The sequence below is a fragment of the Rhinopithecus bieti genome, unplaced genomic scaffold (assembly GCF_001698545.2).
Source record: "Rhinopithecus bieti isolate Rb0 unplaced genomic scaffold, ASM169854v2 scaffold_12155, whole genome shotgun sequence".
In the NCBI taxonomy this organism is placed as follows: domain Eukaryota; kingdom Metazoa; phylum Chordata; class Mammalia; order Primates; family Cercopithecidae; genus Rhinopithecus; species Rhinopithecus bieti.
Genome location: NW_016807423.1, coordinates 3,235,041 through 3,255,642, shown reverse-complemented (window position 1 = coordinate 3,255,642; position 20,602 = coordinate 3,235,041). Strand labels below are relative to the sequence as shown.

Below are 20,602 nucleotides of genomic sequence, written 5' to 3'. Positions count from 1 at the left end.
ATCAAGGCAATACCATTCAGAACATAGGCACAGGCAAAGATTTCGTGATGAAATGCCAAAAGCAATTGCAACAAAAGTAAAAATTGACAGATGGGATCTAATTAAAGAGCTTTTGCGCAGCAAAATAAACTATCATCAGAGTGAACAGATAACCTACAGAATGGGAGAAATTAGTTCAACCATTGTGGAAGACAGTGTGGCAATTCCTTAAAGATCTGGAAGCAGAAATACTGTTTGACCCAGCAATCCCATTACTAGGTATATACCTAAAAAATATAAATCATTCTATTATAGAGATACATGCATTCATATGTTCATTGCAACACTGTTCACGATAGCAAAGATGTAGAATCAACCCAGATGCCCATCAATGATAGACTGGATAAAGAAAATGTGGTACATATACACCTTGGAATACTATGCAGCCGTAAAAAGGAATGAGATCATGTCCTTTGCAGGGACATGGTTGGAGTTGGAAGCCATTATCCTCAGAAAGCTAACGCAGGAACAGAAAACCAAAAGGCACATGTTCTCATTTGTAAGTGGGAGCTGAACCATGAGAACACATGGACACATGGTGAGGAACAACACATACTGGGGCCTGCCGGGGGCGGGTGGGGGGAAGAAGAGCATCAGGAAGAATAGCTAATGGATGCTGGGCTTAATACCTAGGTGATGCGTTGGTCTGTGCAGCAAGTCACCGTGGCACATGTTTACCTATTTAACAAACCTGCACATCCTGCAGATGTACCCCAGAACTTAAAATAAAAGCTGATGGGAAAAATAAGCCTTTTCATAGCACTTTGGATCTGGGTCCAAACAAGGTCCACACTTCTGGGGTTTTTTAAAACTTATTCTAGATTAATTCTTTTCAATTACATTTAGACAAATAAAACAATTACAAAATAATATGAGTATTTAGTAAGATATTCAGTAGGATATGATCAAATGTGAGGCATCTAGATTTCTTTTTTTTTTTTTTTTTTTTGAGATGGAGTTTTGCTCTTGGCAACCAGGCTGGAGTGCAATGGCATGATCTCAGCTTACTGCAACCTCCATCTCCTAATTCAAGTGATTCTCCTGCCTCAGACTCCTAAGTAGCTGGGATTACAGGGGACTGCCACCAGGCCTGCCTAATTTTTGTATTTTTGGTAGAGATGGGGTTTCGCCATGTTGGCCAGGCTAGTCTCGAACTCCTGACCTCAGGTGATCCACCCATCTTCGCCTCCCAAAGTGCTGGGATTACAGGTGTGAGCCACTGCGCCCAGCTAGACTTCTAACAGACTCTTCATTGGCCCTATTGGTAGGTATATGATATGCTGTAATAATTAAGGAACCAGATCAACTAGATTTGAAGCCCCAGTCCTATTCCTATAGGCTGAGTAATCTTGTGCAAGTTACTTTAGTGTTTGTTCATATTGAAATTATACATATGCATAGTGTACAGGGCTTGTTCCCAACAACAAAAAAAGCGCTTCTTTATTATCACCACTAGTTGACTTCCTACCTCTGAGAGGCATTCATTTTTAACTTTTAGCTAATTTGGTTTTTAACCGCTGAATCTCTAATAACAAGTGTATGCTGCCAGTTCTTGATTTTTCTGTTTTAAGTATTACCTACTGACTTTCCTCAATGGAAGATGAATATTTAATACTCTGTCACACTCACCACTCCTGTACCATAGCCATGCAATCTATCCTCCAATTCTCCTAATATAGTTAGAGTAATATTCAGTCTATATACTATGACCATAGAAACACTATTCATAGATACCATGATTACTGGTTTTTCACTGCATGTTTTGTTTTTCCTGAAGTCAGTAAAAGTCTTGCTTTTGCTTTCCTTAGTTTTCTATGTATTTGTCACTAATTCAACCCTAAACTCTTCCCCAGTTGTATAAATTTTTCTCCATATATTCAGACATGTTAGATTGTCTGTCAGCTTCATTTTCTTGAAGAACTCTCTTTGGGAGCCTCTGACATGCTCTCCTTGGGTGGTTTGCTCTCTGTGTAGCCAAACATCTGTGGTCTTGAAGTCCCTGTCACCATCCTCTTGTGGTATATCTCATTTCCTGGGCCCCGTATTTTTTTACTTCTTCATTTAATGGAACACATCTTGTACTAATTTCCTGAGAAAGGATACATGAGAGGTAACTTTTTGAGAACATACCTGAAAATGTCTTTATTCTGATTTCACACTTAATTGATAGTCTGGCTGCGTATGGAATTCTAGGTTGGAAATCATTTTCCCTCAGTATTTTGAGGATACTGTCCCCATTGTATTCTAGGCTTTTGGTGTTCCGCTTGAGGAGTCTTAATGCTATTCTGATTTTTAATTATTTATATAAAATCTGTTTGTTGTTCTCTCTAGAAATTTGAAATTTCATGATAATATAACTTGATGGAGAGCTATATTCATACTGTGCTGGACGCTCAGAGGACCCTTTTAAGCACAAAACACTCAAAACCTTTAGTTCGGGGACAACTTTATTGAGTTATTCTTTTCAGCATTTTCGTCTTTTCATTTTTTCCCCTTATTCTTTCTTTCTAGGACTCCCATATTCAGAAGTCATGTTTTCTGGGCTCGTCCTTTAATCTTTTAAAATATTTTCTTAATCATTTTCATCTCTATCTTTTGTTCTATATTGTGAGAAATTTCCTTAACTTTTCCAATTCCTTTTCTAGTTCTTTTTATTTCTGCTATTATGTGTTTCATTTTCCAGGGTTACTTTTTTCTTTTTGTTCACCAAATATATTTTTTATGATATCCTCTACCTGTTTCCTGAATAAAATGTCTACTCTCTGAGGAGTTTAATGATTTTTTTTTCTGAGTTTTTATCCCCTGAGTCTCTTCAGTTTTTCCATGTTGCATTTAGGTTTCATTTGTTTTGGTCTCCTGTCTTTATGTAAAATACTTTCCTCTAATGCCTCACGATCTTGGCTGCCTGCTCATATTTAGAAACCGGGAATCTTGTTTCAGTATCATCTTCATTCCCTCTTCTAGTGGTACCTGATGCTGCCAGTGATTGAGTCTTTGGGGAGTTCTGTGATATAGTTCACGTTCAGTTCAACTTTTCCCACTACCAGCACAGGATTCAGCTTTCTTGAGTTTGCTGACTTCCACTTGTCTACTTGGTTTCCAGTTTTGTGTCTCTTCTGTCTTTGTCCTGGGTGCTTCTGCTTTACAATGAACATGCAGTCTTTTCTGTCACTTGGGGAGATTTGAAAGGGGAGTAATCTAAATCTGGTCAGCAGACTGTGGTTCCTATGCCAGATCTAGCCAACAGCTTGTTTTTGTGTGGTCTGACTTAAAATGATTTTATATTTTAGGCCAGGTGCAGTGGCTCATGCCTGTAATCCCAGCATTTTAGGAGACTTTGGGAAGCAGGCAGATCATTTGAGTCCAGGAATTTGAAACCAGCCTGGGCAACATAGTGAAACCCACACTCTACTAAAAACACAAAAAATTAGCCGGGCATGGTGGCACACGCCTGCAGTCCCAGCTACTAGGGAGGCTGAGGCACGAGAATCACTTGAACCCAGGAGGCAGAGGTTGCAGTGAGCTGAGATCACGATGCTGCACTCCAGCCTGAGTGGCAGAGCAAGGCTGTCTCAAAAAAGAAAGAAAAACAAACAAACAAACAAAAAAATTTTTACATTTTTAAAGGGTTGCTGAGCAAAACAAAACAAAAAAACAGACGGATATGTGACAGACTGTGGCCCACAACACCTAACATATTTGCTGTCCACTTACAGAGAAAGTTGTTCAGCCCCGATTGAAATCTCCTATTTCAAACTGGAAGACTAGTTCCTTCCCTCCCAATGCCCACAGCCAGTGATCACCTCCCATTTCATAGAGAAAATCAATCTAGTGGACAATCTATTCCTTACTCTCCCATCCCTATACCAAACCACTGCAGTTTGCAGGTTACCCATAATACTTCATTAAGTCAAACTGCAATGAATGTCAGAAGTCATTGAAAACCTCCTTGTTAGTGAATTCAACCCCTATTTTTTCAGTCTGTATTTTACTGGCTGCTCTATGACATTTGATAATGTGTGGCTTCCATTCTCACGGAGTCAACTGAGCCTGCTCTTCCTGAGATTGCCAGTAGCATCCTAATTGCCAAACCCAGAGAATGCTTTTCACACCTTATCATCTCCTTTCTTTTGCTACATTTAACATTATTACTGCCCATCTATTTCTGGAATATTTCTACTCCCTTGTATTCTGTGATACTATTTTCTCTTAGTCCTCACCATCCCACACCCGATCAGTTTCCCAGTCCTATCCATTCTCCCTTTGAATTTCATCCCACGCCCCACAGCCTCATGTGAGACCCTCATCATCTGTCACCTGGCTTACCACAAAGCTCTCCTGCTAGGTCTTAGCCTCCTTACACTCTGTCTTTCACACTGCCACTAGAATGGTTTTTCTGAAGCAAAAATCTGTTGATATCATTGATTTTCTGAAAAATTTATAGTCTTTTTCTCTACTCTGTCTACTTCTACTCAATAAAATCCAAACTCCTAACTTGGTATTCAAAACTGCATCTGGTCTGCTTTTCTGCCTTATTTTCACTGTGTTTCTCTCTCTATATATTCCTCCCCACTTACCAGTCCCCCTTTTACTTCAGCCACACTGTCATCAACAGTGATGATGCTGATGAGAAAAACGCTAAGAGCAGCATGTATTGAGGACGTAGCTACATGCCAGGCACTGTGTTCACTGCTTTATGTTAATTTGGTCATCTAATCCTCGTGACATGGCCTTATGAGGTGGGTTCTATTAATGGTCCACCAGTATGGCAAATATGAACTTGAAACATCTTTAAACATTTTTTTTTAAAGGTAAGTGTCAGAATTCATTTGGCAGTAAAATCTGACCTGAAATGTGAAGTGTGAATGTATTTATAGTTCCTTCTAGCATAAAAATTCATTTCATAGAAGAAATATTAACATTTAATTACAGGATGCTGCCCCAAACCTCATAGGGGGATGTTAAATAATACATGGTTTGTGCAGTATACTGCTTTCCTAAAATCTGAACACTTTGGGATTCTAATACTATCTAGTTTGAGGGGGCTCAGATAAGAGATTTTGATCTTTGTATTACTCTTTTTACAGATGAGGAAATTAAGGCTCAGCTAGATTAAGTAGTTTGCCCAAAGTTACGTAGTGGAAAAAACAGCGGAGCCCGGATTAGCACCATGGTGGCCTGGTTCAAACGCATACCTTGTCTGCTGTGCTGCACAGGTCCATGCCACCTGCAGGTCCCTGCCCTCGACCTCTTCTGGGTTGCTGGCTTTCTGCTCTCCCTGTTCTTCCAGTGCTCAGCCCTGGCTGACTTCCCTTCCATTCCTATTCACCCAGGCTAGCTTCTTTCAGTAGCAGCCTCCATGCCTTTTACCCCCTTGTCCTCCTGAAAATGTCCCACTGATACCAAGCTCTGACCAGGTCTGCCCATCTGTCTCTGATTGGGCTGTCTTTCATTTGAGACCTGATAGAAAGGCAAACCACACTCCTCTCCCAGTTTCAGACTGTGCCTTATTCAGTACTTGGCAATATTGCCTTTTCCATTTCCTTTATCAGCTTCCTTTCCTGTTTCTAGAGCAGCTGTACTAAAACTTTTCCCATGCCCCTGAGCTCCAAACCTTATCCCTACCATCTTACTCTCAGTTTCAGCAGCACATGCCTAGTTCCATTTTCATTCCACCTGCTTGAGTCGTACAGACAGGGGTTTGTAAGAACTGCCACCTTTTCACCCCTCCCTCCCCTTAGAGGGCAGCAGCTGGTAGAATTCTAGCTACTCCCAGACTTCCTGATCTCCCTGTGAGCACTGTTGCCCTAGGTGGTGTCCTGCCCCTGATCTGCAGCCAGGTGCCTTTTGTCTATTGGCATGACATAGCAGTTTCTTCCTCAATTTCATGGTGACTCACTTTTTAAAAATAGTCTTTGATGTGTCAAAGCCTTTTTATGAAAGTCTAAATAGATTGTATTGACTGGTTCCCTTTCAGTCACATGCATTTTTACCTCCTGAAAGAAACCCTACTAAATCAGTTAGATATGATTTTACCTTCCTGAAACCACACACCCCTCACTTTCCATGCTTCAGTGCCTTTCCATAGCTGTTCCCACACTACTAGTACAGCCTGTCCTATAAGGTCATTTCATAGCAGCTTAAGTACTGTCTCTTCCATATCTTCCCAGTTTCTCCCAGCCAAAAATTCTCCTTGGATCTAAACTCCTACAGGCCAGGCACAGTGGCTCATGTCTGTAATCCCAGCACTTTGGGAGGCCGAGGCGGGTAGATCATTTGAGGTCAGGAGTTCGAGACCAGCCTGGCCAACATGGTGAAACCCCATCTCTACTAAAAATACAAAAATTAGCCAGGCGTGGTTTCACATGCCTGTAGTCCCAACTACTCGGGAGGCTGAGGCAGGAGAATCTCTTGAACCTGGGAGGCAGAGGTTGCAGTGAGCCAAGATTGTACCACTGTACTTCAACCTGGGCAACAGAGCAAGACCCCATCTCAAAATAAATAAATAAATAAGTAAAAATAAACTCCCATAGCAACTTCTCTAGAGACTTGTGATAACGTTATTTGGATCTCTCTATTATCTCTCTGATAGTTCAAAAGCTCTTTGATGTCAGAGATCATATCTGATCTTTTCATAACAGTCTCTTGAGCTTAGCAAGAACTCTTTATATATTTGGTAAGTTAAATTAATGAAATCTAAGGAGAAATTTCTTGACATAAGTCTACTGCATTAACAGCTTCCAGTCACAGCTGAGTCTTTGCATCGGATTGCGGTACAGAAATTATTCCCACTGAAGTTACAGATGCCCCCGCCCCCAGTGAAAACTCTGTGCTATATTTTCAGCCATCAGCTTCTTCCGCCTCTTTTCTACATTGGGATACTCCTTGTGATCAATTCTCACCTCCTTTGGCTTTCTCTGTCCTGCTGCTCGTGTCTCTGATTATTTCACTGTTTTCTTGTCCATATTATCACATCCTCCTAAATTAATGATGATATTTTTTCTCCTCAGACTTTTCTTTTCTCTGTGTGTCTGCAGGAATCTCATTTCCTCAGGTTTTATTTGGGATTGGGGTTGGAAGGGAAGAAATTGAGGGGCTAAGACTAGGGGTTAGATCCCTCCAGGATGTAAACAGTGGAGAGACTAAAAAACAAGAAACAGGTGGCGACATGAACATTGAGGTACCAGTTCTGTTAACAGACTGCTGAACCTCCAAAGTTAAGTGCTTTTTTATAAAGCTAGGTTGGAGAACAAAGTTGAGAGCCATGGTTCAAGTGGAGCCTCTGCTTCTGAGCTTCAGACTCTGTGGATGAGACATGTTTGGCTCAGATCCAGCCTGGTGGCAGATTCACCTCATGCAGCCATCCAGAAGGCAGAGGCCCCAGGGTGTTGAAGCATGAGGCCTGGAAGGTGAGGTGAGCCCACTCAGACTGCAGACAGCTCCAATATAGCAAGAGACATGAAGTGTATCAACTATAGGCAAGGCCTTCTGGGAACTGCAGAAAAATCAAACCCCAAGGCCTTGTGGAAAGATGATCCATGGGATAGCTGGTTGTCACAGAGACTGGAACAGGGAGAACATTCTGAATCTAAAGTTGTCTTGCTGCCCTCAACAGCAGGGTTGTGACTCTTGGCTCTGATGCTCTGCCACTAATGTGGGCCCTAGGGCCTAGCATCTAACGCAGCCTACAGCATCCAAGCCTCTGCACTTCTTTGTCTGCTTGTGTCTCCTACCAAATCCCCCAACTCTCTGTACTTCCCAATTTAAATCCCCGAAAGACAGACCCTATCTGCCTCATAGGTGGATGATACGTCTGTGGATTACCTTCCCTTGAGCCCATGGACCAGTTGTCAGTGGCCAGAGGGGAGGAAGGTGGTTTGGATGCGGCCTACTTTCCGTCAAGCAACAGTCAGCATCCATTTGCCCAAGCCCAAGTTGGATATCATCCTCTTCCCTTCCTGTCTCACTCATGTCCCATCAGTCACTACATCCTGAAGTTTTCCCTTTTAAGCTGCTTTTTTTTTTTTTTTTTTTTTTGGCTTTTCTCCTTTTTTCTCTATTCCCATTACCATCGACCCGGTTCAGGCCACCATCACTTCTCACCCAGAGAGTTGCATGAGTCTCTTCCTTATTGATCTCCCTGTCTTCAGTCTCTCTCCCCTAATCTACCTTTTACTCTGTTGCCAGAATAATCAATTTAGTTCCCACATAGTGGCCAAAGTTTATGTTTAAAAATATAAATCCAACCCTGTTACTCCTGGGGTTTTAAGCAGGGCTTCTCGTTGCTAATGAAATAGAACACAGACATCTTTCTGCAGCCTGTACACCCTCCTGCAGATGCAGCTCCTGTCTTCCTCTCTGGCCTCGTTTTCCCACCTCCTGTTTTCTGTGCTCTGTGCTCCAGCAACACTGACCTTCTGACCTCTTCTTTAGATGTAGCAGGGCTGTTGCACTTGCTTTTCTTTCTGCCTGGAACTCTTTCTCTTGATCTTTTCTTAGCTGGCTTCTGTCTCCAGGTCTCAGCCTGGGTGCCACCTCCTCAGAGAAGCCTTCCTGAAACACCCTGTCTAACTAACACTGCCTGTACCTCTACCCTTGGTCTCTGTTACATGCTTTAATATTCTTCGGACCACTTATCACTGTTCAGTTATTTTGTTCATTTCATTTGTTTGGTTGTTTTGTATCTCCCTGACTAAAACAAAAATTCCTTGAGAATAAGAACATTTTTATGTTACTCACTACTGTATTTTTAAACCTAGTGTGTAGTAGTTTCTCAGTAAACATCTGTTAAATTGATAAACAGTGAAATCTCCCTTGTTACTGTTTTTTCCGTGGCTGTGTCTTGTGTTTAGCTTTATATGTATTTTTATTTTACCTGTTAGGTTGCGAGCTACTTGAGGGAACAATTTTCTTTTAGTCCATTTTTACATCTCTCAGGCTTACACATGGTAGTTGGCTGAAGATAAGTATACCCCAAAAGGTAGCTCATTCGCTGCATAATTTGTGCTCTGGAAATTTGTCCAACAGCCAGAAAGACTGAGCCCCATTCTTCTTCATACTCCCTTTAGATTCCTTTTATTCCACTTCAGAAACCAGACACAGGAAACATCTGACTATAATAAAAGCTTGCCAGTAAATTCTAGGTTTCCTCATTGAACAAAGTCATGTGCAGCAAGGCTGTGCTGTATTTCGGTCTGGAATTCTGTTTGGTCACTTGTATGGCATGCCACATGGCTGCCTCTGGCCTGGGAGCCAGGAACAGCTGGAGCCTGGGATGACTGAAGTAAAAATGACATATTTGCTAGCCTGAGAGGGAGAAGTCGGGATATTCTTGCTCTGTTTCTTGCAAAGCAAACTTCTCAGTTTGTTGAATACTAAGTTTTCCCGTTAGCTGTCAAAGTGGTTTATAACTAAAATAATCTTACATCCTTTAGAATAAATCACAAATAATGAATGGCCAAACTGTTTCTGAAGTCAAAGCAAAATTCATCAAAACAAAATTCATCAAACCTTTAATGCTCATAGCAGATTTCATTTAAAAACTTACACAAAGCATGAATATGTCACTAACTTCCTCTGAAAATATCTACTCTCTCACTTGCCTCTTCTGAAGTTGAAAAATGTATGATTGTAGGAGCATTCCACTACCATTGGAAATAATATTTGCAAAGACTTTGACTCTTTCCAGTAGACTGTCACCTGTTTGATGCTCCCCTTATCACTTTATTTTATCTTAAGTGTTTACGAAGTGGTCTGTCTTCCTTGTCTTGAAGGCAAAGGCTATCTCTAATTTGGCTCCATGGGCCTGGCGTGTAATAGCCACTTGATAATATTTGTGAGAAGGAGGGAGAAGTAAAGAAGGGCGAGGAAAGCCCAGTCCATTTAGACTGATATTGTTGGGGAATATTTAAGTATCATGAACAATAAGGATGACCTCAGTAATTAAAGAGAAAAACTCAACAGCGTTTCAGCATGTACAGTGAATGATGAAGGCATTCAAGAACCTTCCATCTTTTGGCATTGGTACCAGTGAGTTGGAGGTTAAAATCCTAGAGCTGAATTCAGAAGTTCTTTTTTGAACTTTTTGTCCCCTCAAATGATGCAAGTAATACGTTTGCTATATAAAGTTTACAAAAATGCAGAGAATAAGCATTACTATAATTCTGCCACCCAGAGACAACCACGTTAAGATTTAGTCTCTTTTATCTTAGTTTTAGTCTTTTAGTTAACTTTTAGCCTTCTTTCTGTACATGTAATTTGAAAAGTTTAAAAGAGACTTTATATCCAGACTGCTTGTGAGTACAAAGAAGATAAATTGCAGTTGGAAAAATACTTGTCAACTGCAGTAAAAATTTGAGATGCTTGTTTTTATTGTTGCTCATCTGGGCAGTCAGCTCCTCAGAATTCCATTCCCAGTCTTCTTCAGGGGAATGTGATCTCTCATCTAGAAAACTCTTAGGATGCTTTTCTTATTCCTCCTGTGCAGATACTCTGTGTGTAAGCACTCATTTTCCTAGGGTGAGGCCCGGTTTGGACCCCTGAACCTTCACAGGACAAGCACACTTCAGGACTGATTGGAACTGATGGGAGTCAATACGCAGAATGGATTTTACCCCTAACTTGTAAAATATCACTCAGATAACATCACCTTTGAAAGAAAGCAAGAATACTTCCTAGCTTATTTCTTAGTTGAATAAACATATTGACCACTTTGTATGTGTCAGTCATTAGTTAGGCATCAAAGCCTCAAAATGAATAGACAATCTTTGTCTTCAAGGAACTTTCAGTTTAATGAAAGAAGAAGAAAAGCAAACAAGGATTATAATGCAGTATAATGAATGCCATAATAGAAGTACAGTGATGGCCTAAAGAAGTAAGTGAGCAGAACTGATCAGAGACAGCTTCAGGAAAAAGGGGTCAATTGAGTTGGTCTCAGTGGAAAAGTGGGAGTTTTTTTTTTTTTTTTTAATGCAAACCTGCAGAGAAGATAATATGTCCAATGTCCGAACACATGAAGGCACACATCTCTTGGGAAATATGAGTAATTTTGCGTATCTGGAACTCGAGGTGGTAAATGAGGCAAATGATAAAGACATAGAATGTCAGAGCTTGAACTTTATCTTACAGGCCACAGGAAGCCTCTGAAGGGTTTTATTGAAGAGCAGAGACACAATCTGTTATACTTTTTGGAGAAATCAGTAGAAAGATGGATGGAAATGGGCTATGCTGGAGGCAGAGGTGTGTTTTGGGGGCAATAAGAGCAGTCCCAGCAAAAGATGATAGGCAGATGTCCAGAAAAGCAAATCTATAGACAGAGTAACTTGGTGGGTCCTGGGGCTGGAGGTGGGGGGCAGAGAATGACTGAATGGACATGAGGGATCTTTCTGGAGTGATGAGAGTGTTCTAAATTGGATTGTGATGATGGTTATGGAGCTCTGTAAATTTTCTAAAAATTATTGAATTGCAGTATGAGTAAAATTGAATATGAGTAAATTTCATGGTGTGTGAATTATACCTCAATAAAGCTGTTTTCAAAAGCAGGGGTTTGGAGGAGTCAGTCTTCTCAATGAGAGGAGATAAATGTGAGAAATGCTGGTAAAGAAGTAGAATTGGCCAGGCATGATGGCTTGTGCCTGTAATCCCAACATTTTGGGAGATCAAAGCAGGAGGATCACTTGAGGCCAGGAGTTTGAAACCAACTAGGGCAATATGGCAAGACCCTCATTTCTAAAAAAAAAAATTGAAAAGTTAGCCAGGCAGGGTGTCACATGCACCTGTAGTCCTAGCTGTTTGGGAGGCTAATGTGAGTGGATCACTTGAGCCCAGGAGTTAGAGACTGCAATGAGCCACGATTGCACCACTGCACTCCCCCAGCCCAGGGGACAGGGCAAGACTCTGTCTCTATTAAAAAAAAAAAAAAAAAAAAAAGAAAAAAGAAGTAGAATTTATGAGTTAGACATTGATTGTATGAGATAGGATGGTCACTTATCTGTTCATCCAAGTGTCCTGATTGTGATTCCACATTTTGAAAAAAAGTGACAATCCTACCTTTTTCTTGGCAGATTTCAAAGCATATGGATCTATCTTTAACTGGCAGTACAGAGTATCTGCCTCAGAAACCACATCCTCCAGCTCTCTGCCACCCAGTTCTTAGCAAACACATGAATGTGAGAAAAAAATATTGATGAAAGAGTGTCGAAAATTTGTGATTCATTCATTTTTCTATACATTGTTATTCAGCAGATATTGAGTGCCAGGTGTTATGCTGGTAATGTAGCAGTGAATAAAGCAGATGTGGTGTCTGCCTTTATGGAACTTACAACCTAGCAGTGGGAACAGATGTTATGTACAGTTATGATAACTATTGTGTTGAATGTTCATGTGCAATGAGAGAAAATGCCCATAATGCTTGGGCGGGGTGTGGCTGTAGACTCTGGTGCCATTTGCATCCAGCTGACACTCCTTTGGAGTGAGTAAGTCTTTGGAATCTGATCCCTTTTGTGTCTGGGGTCTCCTGGGTTATCTTGGGCCTCACATCATCTTGGTGCCCCTTGCAATTATTTTTATGGAGCTCTATGTTTAATTTATGCCATCATTTGGCATTGGCTTATGTTGTAAGAAACAGCCATACAAGATTTACAGTTACTTAGTATAGAAATGTAGAATATACAATCTTCAACAGCATACAGTGTCTGGTTTTTTTTCTTTTTTCTTTCTTTTTTTTTTTTTTTTACATGGAGTCTTGCTCTGTCACCAGGCTGGAGTCCAGTGGCATGATCTCAGCTCACTGTAACCTCTGCCTCCCAGGTTCAAGTGCTTCTCCTGCCTCAGCCTCCCGAGTAGCTACTACAGGCATGTGCCACCACGCCCAGCTAATTTTTTTTTTTTTTTGTATTTTTAGTAGAGACTGGTTTCACCATGTTGACCAGGATGGTCTTGATCTCTTGACCTCATGATCCGCCCACCTCAGCCTCCCAAAGTGCTGGGATTACAGGCTTGAGCCACTGCACCTGGCTGGAATCTCTTTTTCTAAGGCCCACAAGAGAAAGTTCTCTCTGATCACCGTACAGTATTTGCTTTTATGTTTTGGTCTTTCAGTTGCTCTGGAGCACTAGACTCCATTTTGCCTCAGGTCTTCACACATGGCCTTCCCTCTGCCTTGAATGTCCCATTCCATTCTTGTTGGGTTTGACCCTCACTTATCCTTCAGCTCTGAGGTCAGGTGTCACTTCTTCAGAGATGTCTTCCCTATCCAGCACCCACTCGCCTTCTGTACTCAGTCCAGTTCCTAATATAAACTTTCATAATACTTCCTTTTTTTCTTTTATCAGTTTCTAGTTAAATAGTTTGTTCTTTGGTAACATTTTTTTCTCCCAGACTGATAGCAGAAAGATCCATAAGGATAGAGACCATGCTTTTTCTGTTTGCTGCTGTATCTCAGTCATAGTATAGTATCTTGCACATAGTAGATGCCCAATGCATATTTATTGGACATTTGAATGAATGAATGAATGAATGCATGCCCTGTGAGTACTGAGTCTTGTAACTGTTCATTTCCTTTTTTCTTTGGCTGTTTGGAGGCTCAGGCCCTGATTCTGCCTATGGTGTTTGCATAGGTACTCATGGCATGCATTTTGTGCACTAACATTTCCCCCACTATGTAGTCTTTTTCCTTTCTTTTACGTCTTCATTTTGAAATTCTAGTGTATACTGTAAATTTCAGTAGGCCACTTTAAGCCTTTTTTGGGGAAGAAACAATAAACAATTGAGTATATAAGTAGAAGAAAGGGAGAGATCAAAGGGGAAATGTTAGTGCCTTTAACTAGATTCAGGAAGGAAGTTTTATTTTGCTTTGTTTTAATTCCATTTTCACTAGAAGAAGGAAAAAGAAGTAAATTTGTCCCCTAATCTGGCAAGACATGCCTCTAAAGAATTTGGGGCCTGCTTCCTGCCCTGAGGTGTCTCTCCTTCTGGCAGGAGGCAAGGGGTACTGGGCTCGCAGGGTCTCCTGGCCCAGTGGATGGGTGGGCATGGGCCTGGGAGGCTGGGCTGTGCAACTGAGTTCCCTTCTGGTTGACTCCTTTGAGGGAGGGTTTGGGCAGAGCCAGTGGGAGCTTGCTTTTTTACTATAAGAAGGAGAAAGAAATGAACTTGTCCTCTTGTGTTGCAGATTCAGTGGTTCTTTCCTTTGACTCCGCTGGACAAGCACTAGGCTCAGGTACCAACTCTTCCCCCTCTATCATCTTTTTGGCCTTCAATATTAGCCATATTTATTGTGAAGCCTAATCAATTATGGGTTTGCTGGGGAGGGCAATGGAATACCCCAGAATTGGGGGAAGTCTCAAGAAGCCTTTCTAGAGACTTTATGGTCAGGGAAGCAGAAGAGGGACACATCCAGAGAACTTTTCCAGTTACTTTAAAAGTGTGCAGAGAGGAACTGGCTGGGCGCGGTGGCTCATGCCTGTAATCCCAGCACTTTGGGAAGCCGAGGTGAGCAGATCACCTGAGGCCGGGAGTTCGAGACCATGCTGACCAACATGGAGAAACCCTGTCTCACTGAAAATACAAAATTAGCCGGGCGTGGTGGCACATACCTGTAATCCCAACTACTAGGGAGACTGAGGCAGAAGAATCGCTTGAACCTGGGAGACGGAGGTTGTGGTGAGCCGAGATCGTGCCATTGCACTCCAGCCTGGGCAACAAGAGCGAAACTCTGCCTCAAAAAAAAAAAAAAAAAAAAGTGTGCACAGAGGAGTTGCAGTAGATGCTCCCTCTTCATTCAGAGTTGTCAAGAGTCTCATAAAAGGGTGTCTGTTTTCTGTGCATATATCCTGTCTCAGAAGGTGGAGCAGAGGGCATTGAAAGACCCCAAGCTGTGGGAATGCTGGAGCAGATAATCATCAGGCCTCTCCACTAGAATGCTGGGCTGGTGGGAGCATCCCAGTTTCCTGAGGACATACACTGCATTGCACGTTTACACGCATACCCCTTATACTCAAATGCAGACCTCTTCCAGGAGAGGAGTACCACACTGTACTGTGCACTCATGCCAAAATGCATGTAGGTAGACATACTCCTTCTCTTCCCTGTTTACAGTGCAGGACACACAGATCAGCACACCTGCCCCAAATTCACCCAGACCCAATGGAGCCTGGCTCTCCCATGTCTGGGGCAGTTTACCTGTTCCACACCACTGTACATGTTGACAGGAAGTGGGAAGATACTACTTTGATTCTTCAGCTTGCTACCATTGGGTCCCTATGGGAGCCTCAGAATGACATGACTTTGAGGGAAGAGTGTCTCTGTGTTTTTAGGTAAAGTCAGGTGGGCCTCGTACCACAGGTACCGCCCGTGAATCCCAGGGAGACTGCTGGCCTGTTGAGGGCAGTTAATTCATTTTGCCGTCCTTTGATATGATAGATTGATGATTCACAAAACAGCCATGAGGTACAGGCAGCTGAAGATAGAGTGGACAAGAGGAAAGACATTCAGAGAATATGATCACAGCCACCACTATTTACTGAGGGCCTGCCTATTTTACTGTGTGCCAGCACTGTGCTGAGTGCTTTATACACCTCTCAGCTATCTCTCACAATCGCTTTTAATTTTTAATTTTTTTAATTTTTAATGTTTATGGGTACATGGTGTATATATTTAAAAGGTACATGAGATGTTTTGATACAGGCATATGAGTAATAATCACATCAGGGTAAATGGGGTATCCATTACCTGAAGCATTTACAGCTTATTTGTGTTACAGATATTTCAATTATACTTTTAATTATTTCAAAATATACAATAAATTTTTGTTGACTGTAATCACTCTGCTGTGCTATCAAATACTAGATCTCCTTACAATAGCTTTGATATCTTTATTATAGATAAAGAAGCTAATGCTCAAAGACATGAAGTAACCTGTTCTGGGCCATTGATCTCTGTCTAACTCTAGAGCCCATACTCTCTCTCTTAGCATCTTTCTATCTCATACCTTGTATGTTTCCCACCAAAATGCTGAGGCAGGAGAAGTCACTTTAAGGTAGAATGGACAGACAGAAAGAGTTCTTAAATTGATCCAAAACTTGTGTCTATTTGTGTAGTAAAAGATTGGTCATTTTATTACATAAAGGTTAAGAACTTCTATTAATCAAAAGACCCTATTAAGAGAGTGAAAAGGCAGGCTGGATGGGCATAGTGGCTCACACCTGTAATCTCAGCACTTTGGGAGGCTGAGGCAGGAGGACAGTTTGAGGCCAGGAATTTGTGACCAGCTTGGGTAACACAGTGAGACCCCAACTCTACAAATTTTTTTTTAAATAGTGAGGGCATGGTGGTGTGTGCCTGTAGTCTGAGGTACTCAGGATGCTGAGCAGGAGGATCACCTGAGCCCAGGAGTTAGAGGCTGCAATGAGCTATGATTGCACCACTGCACCGCAGCCTAGGTGACAGAGTGAGGCCCTGTCTCTGGGAAAAAAAAAAAAAAAAAGGAAAGAAGAAGAGAGAGAGAGAGTGAAAGGAAATCCAGAGTGAAAAAAGATCTTTACAGCACAAATAAACAAAACAGAACAAAGAATGACAGAAATCAATAGGAATAAAGGAGCAACCCATTACAGAAATGAGCAAGACTTGAATAGGCATTTCACAAAAGAAGAAATCCAAATGGCCAACAAACCTCTGAAAAGGTGTTTGATTGGGTTAGTACTCAGCGAAATGCAAATTAGAATCCCAATGAGAAATTAATACACATCTACCAAATGGCAAAACTTGAAAAGCTTGACAACTCCAATGTTGAGAAGGATGTGGTGCAGTGAAAACTTTGATTTTTACTTCTTTTGGCATAATTTGGTACAACCACTGTGGAATAAACTATGGCAGTATCTAGGTAAATTTGGATATACACATACCTGGTGACTTAGCAGTTCCTCCTCTAGGTATATTATCTGCAGAAATGGATGCTTATACATAACAGGACATATATATGCAAGATACATGTATAAGAATGTTTATAAGAACATTGTTCATAATTGTCAAAAACCAAAAACAATTCAGATACCTAATAACAGTAGAATGAATATGCAAATTATATTCATAGGGAACAGTAAAAATGAGCAAACCATAGCCAGATGCAACAACATGGATAAGTCTTAAAGACGTATTGTTGGGTGAAAGAAGTCAGACAAAACAGTACATACTGTGTTTATCCTTTTATATAAAGTTCAAAAACAAATGAAATTAAACCATATTTGCTTAGATACAGAATTCAGTATTAAAAGCAAGGAATTGAATTCTATAATAGCTAGATGGTGGTGTTCAAGGGGGTATGTTGAGGGATGGGCACAGGGGGGCTTCTAGCGTGTTGATATATTCTTTTTAGTGACCTGAAGGGGGTTATATAGGTGTCCATTTTACAGTAACTCACTAGCTGGGCATTGTATTAAAAATGTAAAATATAGCAAATGTATAGAAAAGTACATAAAACCTCAATGTACAGCTAACAATGTTCAAGGGGATTTTGGTCCTCAGCCTCCATTTCCCTTGGAGTTATAAAAAGATCTTGGGCTTAATCTGCAAATAACTATGGACTATGGCAATAAGGCTCCAGGTTTGTACATGGTTCTCAGTGAAGGCTGGCAAAGAATGAGAATTCAGACATTTTTCCGCTGACTCCCTCTTAGTGGAGGATAGAGTAAGTTGATTCAGAGTCAGCCTCAAATTATGACTGGTTTTCAGTTTACTTAGCCTTTAGTTTTCCCAACAACACCTACCAGCTTCCACACCTAGTTCTGCCTTACGCATGCTCTCATGGAATATTTGCAAGAGGCCAATCGTTTTGCTATCTCATGCTTTGCATCAAGCCTAAAAGGGAATGGTACCAGGGAAGAGCTGGGCAGAGGTCTTCACAGTGGCCGCTTTACTATTTTATTTGGAGAGAATTTACAAAGTGTTGGGCGTAGCGTACCACATCGCCAAGAACGTTTTAGAACTTTAGCAGGATAACTTTGCAATTAATCCCTATTTGACTTTCTTTCTGTTAGCGTAGGTACTTAAAAGTAAGAAAAAAGGTTCCAGTTCCAGTTAAGATGGAGTGAGCACACTCACCCTATCTCTCAGTGCAGCTAAAGGCCTGTTCAGAATGCATTTAATAGCAGTTTAAGGACTCTGAGACATAAATAGTAGCAGACAGATAGGGGAAGAATACCAGAATTCAATGTATTACTAAAGTGGCAGTGAATTTCCTATTTTCCCTTCATTGCCCCATGTCTTGGACTCAAGGTACCCCAAACCTCAGCAATGGACACTAAGGCACAAACAGCTTCAGGAGAAGACCTCTAGTTAAAGCTCTGGGGTGGGAAAAGGGCTTCCAAGGCTCAGACAACTTCTAAGAGTTGTTCCCTCATGCCCCAGCCCCCAGGCAATCCCACAGTGATGGTGGTAGGGACAGTGGCAGCAGTAGGCCCTTCAAGCACCTAAAACTGAGGGAGGGGAACCTTCCTCTCTGATCAGAGGAGCTGTAGTCCCAAGAGGATGGGGTGCAATTTTGGTTGCTTATTTTCTGTCTTTGCCTTCCTGCTACTTGGCCCCAGATTTGAGTGCAGTTCAGAAAATTCTTGGCAGAATGTGGTAACTAAAGCCCCAGCTTTCTGGCCAGAGGCCCAGGAAGGGTAGGCCCAAGGAACCAGGAGGCACAAAAGAGAAAACAAAGGGAAAGGGAGCTCAGGAAAGCAACCCCTTTAAGTTATTTATGGACTTCAGGATAACCCAAGCTGTGCATGTGTGCATCTGATTCTAAACATACCAAAGACTTTCAGAACTGAACTAAGGGACAGACCACTGCCCAAGTCCCAGACTGGATGCACACACAGAGGACTCTTCTGACTAGCTTTTGAAAATGGAACTGATGTTGAAACCACAATCCACAGAAGGGTAGTTGGAATTTGCTGCCTGAACCCAACCTGGTCGATTGTCTGCTAAAACAAAAATATAAACATTCTCCACTGGATTTAAACAAGATGTAGAGTCTCATAACAATATTCAGAATATCCCAGATATGAACCAAAATGAAGAACCAGGAAAATTTGAACTTGCATAGGAAAAGTTAATCAACCAATGCCAGTGCTGAGGTGACACAGATGTTTGAATAATCTAACCAAGACTTTTTAAACAGCTATGATAAAAATGCTCCCTAAAGTAAAGGCAAATTCTGTTGAAATGAATAGAAAACTAGAAAATCTTAGCCAAAAAAATAAACGTTAGGTGCAGTGGCCCATGCCTGTAATTCCAACACTTTGGGAGGCTGAGGCAGCAGGATTGCTTGAGGCTAGGAATTTGAGACCAGTCTGGGCAACATTGCGGAGACCTCTTCTCTACAAAATTAAAGGAAAATATTAGCCAGACGTGGTGGCACGCACCTGTAGTCTCGGCTACTTGGGAGGCTGAGGCAGGAGGATCACTTGAGCCCAGGAGTCCAAGGATGCAGTTAGCTATGATCACACCAGCCTAGGTGCACTCTGCACTCCAGCCTAAGTGACAGTGAGCCCCTATCTCTAAAAAAATTTTAAAATAGAAGAGATTTTTAAAAATGAATGTCTTAGCAAAGAAAAAAAAAGAGGAAGAAAATACAAAGAAGAACCAAATAAAGCAATAAAACTATCCAATTGGAACAGCAGAGAAAATATTTTAAAAGTTAAACAGAGCCTAGTGACTTGTGGGACAATACCAGAAGGTTTACCATTCGTGTCTTTGGAGTTCCAGAAGAAATATTTGAAGAAACAATGGCTAAAGCATCCCAAATTTGGTGACCAAGTGTGGTTTATCCTGGGAATGGAAGGCTGGTTCAACAATAAAAAAATTCAATATAATCCACTGTATTAACTGTCTAAAGAAAAAAAAAACTGCATTGTCTTATTAATTGATGAAGAAAACATATTTGACAAAATTCAACAACTATTTATGATAAAAAAACACGCAGCAAACAGAGAAAGGAACTTCTTCAACCTGATGTCAGCCATCTACAAAAACCTACAGCAAACATCATACTTTATAGTAAAAGACTGCTCTCCCCCTAACATCAGGAAACATTTCTGGAAGTTCTAGTCAATGGAATAAAGCAATAAAAAGGATACAGAATGGACAGGAAGAAACAAAATTAACCCTTTTCATAGATGACATGATTGCATACATAAGAAATCCCAAGGAAGCTACAAAAACACTCCTAGAACTAATAACTGAGTTTAGCAAGATGACAGGTTATGAGGTCAAAACGCAGAAGTTACCATCCTGGCTAACACGGTGAAACCCCGTCTCTACTAAAAAAATACAAAAAACTAGCCGGGCGAGGTGGCGGGCGCCTGTAGTCCCAGCTACTCGGGAGGCTGAGGCAGGAGAATGGCGTAAACCCGGGAGGCGGAGTTTGCAGTGAGCTGAGATCTGGCCACTGCACTCCAGCCTGGGTGACAGAGTGAGACTCCTTCTCAAAAAAAAAAAAAAAAACGCAGAAGTTCATCATGTTTTTATGTACTGGCAATGAACAGTTGAAAACCAAAATTTAAAACACATTTATAGCAGC

General features: G+C 41.3%; 1 protein-coding gene across 11 annotated transcripts in view; it reads left to right on the top strand.

Moving 5' to 3' along the window:
• The window catches only part of ST3GAL3 (ST3 beta-galactoside alpha-2,3-sialyltransferase 3), a 243,850-nt gene that overhangs the window by 83,169 nt on the left and 140,079 nt on the right, over nt 1-20,602 (top strand). For 9 of the 11 annotated variants that reach the window (XR_001887297.1, XM_017881894.1, XM_017881891.1 and 6 more), the window contains exon 3: nt 14,210-14,257. The exons of the other annotated variants lie outside the window; for them this stretch is intronic. Coding sequence is in view for 8 of the 9 variants with exons in the window: in XM_017881894.1 (XP_017737383.1) it covers nt 14,210-14,257 (48 nt within the window). In the remaining variant the exon portion in view is untranslated. The remainder of the gene's footprint in view (nt 1-14,209; nt 14,258-20,602) is intronic. 11 annotated transcript variants of the gene reach the window in all.